A 10,123-nucleotide genomic window follows, 5' to 3' on the forward strand; every position below is an offset into this window, starting at 1 on the left:
TTATAATGGTTATTTAAATTTTTTTAAATTTTATATTTTTTTAAATATAACAAGTTTTTAATAAGCTCAATATTTTGTTGAATCTTTCAAACTATTAATAATAAAACAAAATTAATAAAAAATTAGTATACTTATGTTTTACTAGCGTGTCCGGAGTGCTTCGCTGCACCTATTGAAATTAATTAAGGGTGGGTTCCTAGTCTAAAGTCTAGTCTATTGCTAAATTTATACTACATTCTATGGTCTAGCCTGTAGTTTAGTTTATAGTATATTCTATAGGATTGTGTAATGGCTAGTCTGTAGTCAATTCTATAACTTATCCTATAGTCTAACCTAATATAGTTTATAGCCTACTTTATAGTCTAGTCTATTGTGTAGCCTGTAGTCTAGTTTATAGTCTATTCAATTGTCTAGTCCATAATTTCTAGTCTATGCCTACAGTCTAGCCTATAATGTAGTCTAGTTCATAGTCAAATGTATAGTCTATAGTCTAATTTAAAGTCTAGTCTATTGTATAGTCCAGTCTATAGTCTAGTTTATAGTCAATTTTAAAATCTAATCTATAGTCTGTTCTTCGTATTAAGTTTTGCAAAAACCTAAAACTGATTGTTTCTAGAGATTTTTATAACAAGATTTGACGGCAAATGATGAAAAAGTATTTAATGTTCATTGTTTTTATTTCAATTAACATTAATACTTATTCAAATCATAAAATAATGTAAAATTTGTTAAATTAAATAAATATTTCTAAATTTCTTTTTATTCTATTGCCTACTAAACACATCTCCCAACTTAACGGTTTTTGCCAGCAAAATACAACCCTGGCTTTAAAATAACACACAACTGTCAAATGTTTTGTTCTGTTTCAACCAAAAACAAAATTGACCAATCAGAAAAAACCACATACTAAATACAACTCTGTAGAATAAAAGACGATAGCAAACGATAGAACACACGTCAGTGTTTTGAAAATTAAGAAAATGAAGAAATCATAAAAAGCAAACTATTTTCGGCAATAGAGTTTTTTTCGTTGCATTATTAATTAATATATCCTACAGTGCACATTAATATAAATAATAAAAATACAAAAACCACTTTAAATTCTAAAAAACAAAAGAATAAAAACAAAGAAATTTTTTAAACAACAATCAAATTACACAAAATTTTGTAAATACTTTAAAGGTGTGAGAAGAAAAAAAAAAGCAAGAAAATTAGAACAGGGAGGAGGAATAGCAACAAAAATTTAGTGATAAAAAAGTAATAGAAAGTTAAAAGTTTTTTTTTGCTGCCCTGCCACGCTAACACAAACGCACAACAAAACGAAATCTGTGGTGGACTCAAGGAATTTCTAGAATTTAACAATTTATTTTATTAATTGTTCATTAATGTTAAATTGTTTATAAAAATCAGCTGTATGAAACCATGGTAGTGTCATTGCCGGATTTAATGCTCCTGGGGGGCGAAAAGAAATTGACTGCCTGTTTGTTGTTGCTAATATTGGAACTATTTTTAGAAGGTCAGTGATCTATGTTTTAGTTACTTATTTACTAAAAGCAAAATAAATATTTTGAATTATAATAATATTATGCATGAAGCACAAACATCATGACCTTGAACTTTATTATTAGTTTTTTTCTATAATAATTAAAATAACAAGATAATTTGAAGTAATATGTTTAATATTTGTCATGCTACAGTTGATTTTGTTTAATTAGCACTTTGCTGTTATTATTGCCATACGATTTCTTTAAATATTTACTTTATTTTCTTTGTTTTTGAAAACAGGTGCCGAATCAGTGCCTAACGCAGCCGATATAGAAAACCATTTAGAATTGGGTAAACAATTTTTAGCACACAATCAATTAAGTGATGCTTTGACCCATTACCATGCCGCTGTGGGTAAGTTTGTTTACTTAACATTTTGCATTTAGTTTTTACATCCATAATTTACTATTTATGTTTCATTTTAGAGGGTGATCCCACCAACTATTTGACTTTGTTCAAACGTGGTACTGTTTATTTGGCTTTGGGCAAGACTCGTTTTGCTATACAGGACTTTAGTCGGGTTTTGGAATTGAAACCTGATTTCACAGCAGCTCGTTTACAGCGTGGTACTGTTTTTATGAAAACAGGCGAATATCATCAAGCTGCCGAGGACTTTGCCGCTGTGGTAAGTTTCCCTTTCTTGCTACTTATAATATTAAACTTTTTATGGGGGGGGGGGGGCGTAAGGTTAAAAATCTTTATCAATAATATGAAATTGTTTAATAAACAAAACACTTATTGTCTGAAGCACCAATTTTTAGAGAACTTAATACATATTAACAGAGTTTTAAAGAAATTTCTAGAAATGTTTTATTTATGTCTAAATGTCTACGCTATTCTAAAGTGTAGTCTATAGTCCCAAATATAGTCTTGTCTTTTAATGAAAAAACTTTTATGAAATTATTAATTTTTCTAATTCCAGCTCGAAGAAGAACCCTACAATGAAGTTGCCCACGACAGTTACTCGCGCATTTTACCGGCCGAAGAACAATGGGATATTGTACAGGAACTTATTGACCGCGGTGATCATCGTAATGCCATACAAATGCTAACACAACTACTCGAAATATCACCATGGTCGGTGACATTCCGTCAAGCACGTGCCGATGCCTATATTGAAACCAATGATCTCTTAGCAGCCATTTCAGATTTAAGATCGGTAAACAAACTATCACAAGACAGTACAGAGGGCTACTATCACCTGGCTTTGCTGTTGTATAAAATTGGTCATGCTACCAGTGCATTGAAAGAAATCAGAGAATGTTTGAAATTTGATCCAGAACACAAAGACTGTTTCCCCTTCTATAAGAAGTTGAGAAAAGTGGAGAAGGGTTTGTCGGGTGCAGAGACAGCACGTGATGAAAAACAATATCAAGACTGTATAACATCTGCGGAAGCAGCATTGAAACATGAAAAAGAAGAAACCATGGTGATATACGAGGCTAAACGTTTATTGTGCACATGTTATATGCGCGACGAACAATATGCCAAATCATTGGGTCACTGCAATGATGCTTTAGAGATTTTGCGTGATGCTCAAATTTACTGTGATCGTGCCGAGGCTTATCTCGGCTCTGAAATGTATGATGATGCCATACATGACTTCCAAGAGGCCTTGGGTCTTGATGAAAACCTACAAAGAGCCAAAGAGGGCATGGAGAAAGCTAAAAGACTGCAAAAACAGGCGGAACGCAGAGATTACTATAAGATCTTGGGTGTTAAACGTAATGCCAGCAAACAGGAAATTGTCAAAGCCTATCGTAAGGCAGCACAAAAATGGCATCCCGACAACTTTAAGGGTGATGAAAAGAAAATTGCCGAAAAGAAATTCATTGACATAGCCGCCGCCAAAGAAGTGCTAACAGATCCCGAAAAACGTAGACAATTCGACAGTGGCCAGGATCCTTTAGATCCTGAAGGCCAACAAGGTGGTCATGGTTTCCGTGGTGGCAGTCCCTTCCAACACTTCCATCACGGGTCACCGTTCCAGTTTAAGTTCCATTTTAACTAACATACACTTGCAGAGATAATTAAAGGCATCTTAAGCTTAATTTGTAGTCAAGTTTGTTTAAATTCTAAGTTAATTCATTATAGTCATGTAGGTAAAATTCTTAATTCTTTTTTCTAAAAAAACAAAACCAACAACACTAAAACTAAAACAAAACTAAAATAGTAAACAAAACTCTGGGAGTTTATATTTGGTAAATTTACAAAAGGACCTTTTCTTTGAAAAAAAAAACTTTTAACAAACAAAAAATGTTAAGCATTTATTACCGTAACAGTTTGGCTTTATCTTCATTTTTTCTATAAAGAACTGTGTATAGTTGTAGTTTTTAAAATGTTAATTAACTAAATGCTCTTCTTGCTGTCTAAATAGTTTGAAGGTTTTTAATTTATCCTATTTTTTTCTTCGTTATAAAACCTCCATTTGCCATCAATCATATCAACAAGTTTTCCTTTTAGTTTATTTTTTTTTTCTTTCTTTCAATCTTGTAATTTTGTTTGTTTTTGTTTTCTTTTCTTTTGTAAATAGTAGGTTATTTTTAATAAAAATATATGAAAAAAAAAACTAATTTATTAATATAAAATTGAATAACAAGTTCAGCCTTTTTTGTGTTTTTGTATCCTGAATAAATAATAAAAAAAAAAAACAAAATTAAAAACTAGACTCTTGATAAGTGGCGATCATTATTAACAATAACAACAACAAAAAAGAATAATAAAAGAAACGAAAAATACGAAATTATTAAAAGTATGTAGTTTTATGGTTTTTTATATTTTATGTTAAAAAAACGTTTACCAAAGAGATTTTTAGGCAAAATGTGTTATCGAGAATTCAAAAAAAGCTTTTTTAAGACAATTGAAAAAGATTTTTGCAAAAAAGCTCTTATGAAAAAAATGTTTTTCCAATAATCTTTTGTTCTCTTTTTGAAAAGTGAATGATGTGCGAAAAAGCTTATGAATATGGCTTTTATATTGAAAGCTTTTATAAAAAAAACTTTTATACATTTTTTTGTAAAAGCTTTTATGAAAAAGTTTTTTAAAAAAACATGCAAAAGTTTTGTATAAAAGCTTTTATGAAAAAGTTTAATTTAAAAGCTCTTATGAAAAAGTTTTTTTGTAAAAGTTATTTCTTTTCAAAAACTTTATTAAAAAAATATTTTGAAAACGCTTTTTATAATAACATTAAAAAAAACCGTTTTATTAAGCTTTTTAGAAAATACTTATATAGACAAGCTTTTTCTAAAAATGAAATTTATTAACAAAAAACAACAAACACCTTTTAACGAAAAAAAGCTTTTAGAAAAAATCTTTATGATGAAAAAAATCCATTTTTTATGTTATGAAAAAAGCTTTTGTGAAAAGTGTTTTATAAAAAAACAATTTTAATGAAAACAATAACAAATAAACATTTTATGAGAAAGATTTTTGTAAAAACATTTTTTTATAAAATTGGTTAAAGTGATAAAAGCTTTAATGAAAATTATTTTAATTGAAAAAAAAATCATTTATGAAAGAGCTTTTTAGAGCTTTTAGTTTTTACGAAAAATTGTATGAAAGAAACTTTTTTGAAAAAGCTTCTTATGAAAGAAACTTTTTTGAAAAAGCTTCTTATGAAAGAAACTTTTTTGAAAAAGCTTCTTATGAAAGAAACTTTTTTGAAAAAGCTTTTTATGAAAAATTTATCAAAAAGCATATAATGGAAAAAGCTTTTATATATTTAATAAAACTTTGTAATAGAGAACTTTTTATGACAACGTTTTAATATAGCTTTTTATAAAAAAGCTTTTCTAAAAATCTTTTAATATTTTTTTATCAAAACAACAATTTCCTTTAGATTTTATTTTTATCTTTTTATTTAGTTTTTTTCTTTAAATTATAATTTTGAAATTCTTATTTTGTTTAACATTTCTTATATAAAAAAGCATCACTGAAAAAAATACTTAAAACATAAACATTTTAGTTGATTTTTTTAAAAATACACACAAAAGCAAAAATATTACAAATCGACAAGAAAATTAGCAAAAAAAAATTAAACCAAAATTTTCAAAAATACAGTAAAAAACAAAACTCTTGTGAAATATGTATGAGATTATGAAATACTTAAAAAAATAGTCTTTAAATTCACAAAAATACGTAAAAGACATAAATTAAACACTTTGTATAAAGAAAACATAAATGAAAACGGCCAATATAAATATAGAGATTAAGATTAAAGAGTGTTTCAAATGATATTTCTCCTCCATGGCCAAAATGAATTGGCGAAATGCCGAGTCCTCTGGCTGATGGGTAGATTTCAGGGTACGCCTGGGATTAATGTTGCTGGAGGGGGTGCCTATAGTGCGTCGTGAGTAGGCATTATCACGATTGCGTAGAGATGATTTGGGTGGTGATAGTTTGGTGGGTCCCATGGTTTGACGTAAAGGGGTGGCCTTAAGAGTTTCCAAATTACGAGCAAATTGACTGAGAAAAGGTGTTTCTAGCTCCTTAACGGGTGATTCTTCTACCAAAACAACTTCTTCTTCTTCCTCGTCCTCATAGTCTTCGTCATCATCTTGTAGTTCAGCTTCATAGGACTGAGCATATTGTGACCCTATAGAGGGTTTATTGTAAACATTGGAGGGTGGTATATAACTTTTGCGTACATTAGTCGAAGACAAATAATTAGTGTGTTTTTTATTGTAGCTATAGGAATCCATAGAACTATAACGTGTACTGGAACTGAGACTTGCAGCCAAAGGTGCAGTGGTAGTGACCTTGGGTTCGGACACTGGCACATAGCTGAGTTTGGGAGCACTGCTCACCACGGTTTTCTTAACCGGCTCTTCTTGTACTACAAAATCCTCCTCCTCCACCAAATCAATTTCCTCTGGCTCTACATAAGTCTTATTAATTGGTGTAGTCTCCTGCACATAAGAAGTGGTAACAACACCCGTTTTACTTAAGTGTTGCGGCTTAGGCGAGGGCTCTTTAGCCGGCAATTTTGGATAAAGATTGGCAGCTGGCTTTTCTGGTGTCTTAGTTTTAGCTCTTATAGGTTCCAGCTCTACCCTATCAGGGGAAACATCTGAATATTCTGGTTCACTAACCGTGGTAGTGGTGGTAACATGTCTTTCGGTAGCCGCTATAGTGCGTCGTGAAGGTCTACTGGCTGCAGCCGCTGGTTTTGTTGTCGCATTATTATTATTAATAGTTATTTTGGGTGATGACGCCACTTCGGATGGTTTGGAAACATGCATTGTTTCTCGACGATTCGTTTTAGCCGGCGTGGTGGCAATTGGTTTGCCCGACATTACCGCCTCTAGACGTCTGATAAGAATTTTGCGACTCGAATCGGTCACTGGCACATTGGGCATGCCAAATTCAATGCATTTTTGTCTTAATTCTTTGTTGCTGAGTGCTTCCAATTCCGCCATTGTGAAATTTTTTGCAAAAGTTTTTAATTGTTTGACAAAATTTGAACGGTAGTAGTTATTTAAGTTATTTTTCACATAAACACTTTTTCAGAACATAAAACATACGTCACACTATTTTTATATATTTTTTCTACAAGAATTTCTGGTTTTATACGTTGTTTTTTCAATGCAAGCAACTGGAATGAATTTCAAAAATTTTGGCAACAAAAAATGTAAGCGAATAAACACAGAGTTGTATGGGTGAGAGAGCGAAAGAGCAATAATCATATAATAGAGATGCCATATTGGTAAAAGTAATCATGTATGTTTACACGACAAATATTTATTTGTTGATTGACAGCTTAATATAAATATACAGTTTTAAACGGTTATGAACACAATGAGTACGTTTACTTCATGCGTTATTTAAGTTAATATCAGATGACAGTAATTTTTTTTATTGTTTTATTATTATTTAGTTATTTTTTGTTGTTTTTCAAACATAAATTCGAAAAATATATTTTCTTTGAATAATATTTAGTATCTAGTATATGAATTTATAGAATTTCATAATAAAGCTTTGTTAGAAGTTTATAATATTTTTAAGAAGATAGCTTAACTTGTGAAAATCTTTATTAGAAAACTTTTTGTTGAAAGACTTTCTAGAAACTTTTTCTTCAAAGATTTCCTTTATAAAAGCTTTTTATTGAAAATATGTCTTTGTAGAAGATTTTTATTAAAAAAAGTTCTTTTAGGAAGCTTTTTATTAAACATGAGAAGGGTTTATTGTATTTTATTGAAAATCAGTATTTGTGGTGGTAATAAGAATATTTTTTTTTAAATAAACAAAAATCCAATAAGAAAAAACTTTAATAAAAAAATACTTTTTATTTTTTCTAAAAGATGTTATATCCTATATATAACTTATACTATTAATATTAATTAACGATTTTATTTAAATTAAATTTGTAATAATTGAAATTTTTTAAATAATAAAATAAATTTCCATGTAAATCAACTGGTTGTTTTCTTTTTTCCATATTACTTTTAAACAACCCTGTTTTAGTGAAACATCAACTATTTTTGTCACTTGAGGGCGCTACGTTCACTATGTTCACTGTCAAATTTATGAAATGACATTTCTGTCATGCCTTCTCTCTTTCGCCATTTGTCAAGTTTCCGGTACGTACGCGATTTTTGTGAATTTCTATAAAAAATAATAAAAATATGCTAAATAATGCTTTAAATTTAACTAAATTAATAATGCAAACCATAATTTATGCTACCAACTATTGTAATTAATTAATTTAAAGTGTTTATTAGAGAAAATATGGCAGATGTTTGAAGATAAAAATAATAGTAACTTATAAAAAGAATATGTTGTGAATAAGAATTAAAATAAAGATAAAGAAAAATTAAAGCAATGTTTACATATTTAAGTGTTATGTTTAAAAAAATTACTAGCGCTAGTTGATGAATACTTTGGTTAGAAGAAATTAATAATGGATTATTTTTGTTGTGTTTTGTTTAGTTAACTATGGCTGACACACAAGCTGCCCCTGCTGCTGCTGCCGCCAAGGCACCCAAGGCTAAAGCCACCAAAGCCGTTAAGGCTGCCAAGACCGAAAAGGCTGCTGATGTTAAATCCGCTGCCAAATACAAGCGTCATGGTCGTTTGTTTGCCAAGGCTGTATTCACTGGCTACAAACGTGGTTTGAGAAATCAACACGAAAACCAAGCTATCTTGAAGGTAAATATTGGGAATGTTTTTTAGGAATGTGGTTGAAAATAAAATATTAAATTTTCGTTTTTTTGTGTTTAATAGATTGAAGGTGCCCGCAGAAAGGAACACGGTCAATTCTACATTGGCAAACGTTGTGTTTATGTTTACAAAGCTGAAACCAAGAAGTGTGTACCACAACATCCAGAACGCAAGACCCGCGTCCGTGCTGTTTGGGGTAAAGTAACTCGCTTGCATGGCAACAGCGGTTGTGTACGTGCTCGTTTCAACAGAAATTTACCTGGTCACGCTATGGGTCACCGTATTCGCATTGTAAGTATATAAGTTTTAAAGGATAAGGACTAAAATTTGCTTTTAATCCAAGGAATGTTAATAGTGCTAGTTAAATTCAAAACATGTGGATTTCTTATCAGATTGCAAGTCAAATTGGACTTCGAAATCTTTAAAATTGTTCAATTTCATTTGAAATTCCTTTAAAATGCTTATAATGAAAGTGTTTCTTCGAAAAAATTGCCAAGGACAGTTCAATGAGACCAATACCGTTGTTTTTAAAGTTAAGAAACTGAAATTTAACTTTCCTGATTTTTGTTTTTATTAAATAATGAACAGCTGATTGATAAAAACATGTAACGGCACATGTCTTGAGAATTCAACTATTCTGTTTACATTTTTAACAAAGTGATACACATCCTCATATTTCCTATACTAAACATTCTGAATTTTTAAATTTTTTTATCATTTTTATTTTTTTTTTTTTTTTTTATAAAAACTGTTTTTTTTTTAACAAGAATTTTGAGAATTTTTGTAGACATTTCTATTTTCTAAACTATTTCTGAATAATTTAATAATTTTTGGAATCGATTTTTTAAGAAAATCTGAAAGTTTTTTGTGTTTTCCTTGGAAGTTATTAAATACATACTTTCAAATTTTGTTATTTTTTAATAAATTTTTAATTAATTTATGTTTTTTTTCTTTGCAGATGTTGTACCCATCCAGAATTTAAGTTGTTTTATAACTTATTTTTGACCTTAATGTAAAGAAGAAAAAAACCCAACTTTTTTTAAACTAATAAAACAACAAATTTAAATCCCATTACGTTTAAAAACAAGTGTTATTTATTTTAGCGATAATATACAAACTTTTATTATTACAAGCTACTGTTTGGTAAAGAATTAAAAAAAAATATATCAAAGTACTTGGTAAATTTTATATCATATTTCAAAACTGTCAGTTAAATAGTTCATATTTACAAGTGACATTAATATATCAAATTTAACGGCAACACTTCCAAAATGTGATGCACTCCCAAAGTTAATGTTGCATTCTTTTTGTAATAAATTTTTCAAAAATGTCATTCCCACTTGAAATTTTGCATCTTTAAATATCTTGGAAACAGTGTTATGGCAATAACTACAGTTTGGCCTTTGCTCTGGCAATGCTG

The 10,123-nt window shown here is 29.5% G+C and overlaps 3 protein-coding genes across 3 annotated transcripts; 2 read left to right on the top strand and 1 right to left on the bottom strand.

The window, feature by feature from the left end:
• The first annotated feature begins 925 nt into the window (after positions 1 to 925).
• Positions 926 to 4,297, top strand: LOC119610476 (dnaJ homolog subfamily C member 3). The gene is made up of 4 exons (XM_037965711.1): positions 926 to 1,516; positions 1,786 to 1,899; positions 1,971 to 2,170; positions 2,468 to 4,297. Exons 1-4 carry the CDS (start codon positions 1,423 to 1,425, stop codon positions 3,554 to 3,556), a joined length of 1,497 nt encoding a protein of 498 aa, XP_037821639.1. The 5' UTR covers positions 926 to 1,422; the 3' UTR covers positions 3,557 to 4,297.
• Positions 4,298 to 5,617: 1,320 nt separating this feature from the next.
• On the bottom strand, positions 5,618 to 7,203 carry LOC119610479 (otefin). The gene has a single exon (XM_037965715.1). It carries the CDS (start codon positions 6,960 to 6,962, stop codon positions 5,697 to 5,699), a length of 1,266 nt encoding a protein of 421 aa, XP_037821643.1. The 5' UTR covers positions 6,963 to 7,203; the 3' UTR covers positions 5,618 to 5,696.
• Positions 7,204 to 8,044: 841 nt separating this feature from the next.
• LOC119610480 (60S ribosomal protein L35a) lies at positions 8,045 to 9,787 on the top strand. Its single transcript, XM_037965716.1, has 4 exons — positions 8,045 to 8,123; positions 8,473 to 8,691; positions 8,767 to 8,994; positions 9,662 to 9,787. The coding sequence occupies exons 2-4, from the start codon at positions 8,479 to 8,481 to the stop codon at positions 9,683 to 9,685; spliced, it is 465 nt and encodes a 154-aa protein (XP_037821644.1). The 5' UTR covers positions 8,045 to 8,123; positions 8,473 to 8,478; the 3' UTR covers positions 9,686 to 9,787.
• Positions 9,788 to 10,123: the final 336 nt, after the last annotated feature.

This window comes from Lucilia sericata, unplaced genomic scaffold (genome assembly GCF_015586225.1).
Source record: "Lucilia sericata isolate MDLA Ls3-8-SP2 unplaced genomic scaffold, ASM1558622v1 Contig001207F_arrow, whole genome shotgun sequence".
In the NCBI taxonomy this organism is placed as follows: Eukaryota; Metazoa; Arthropoda; class Insecta; order Diptera; family Calliphoridae; genus Lucilia; species Lucilia sericata.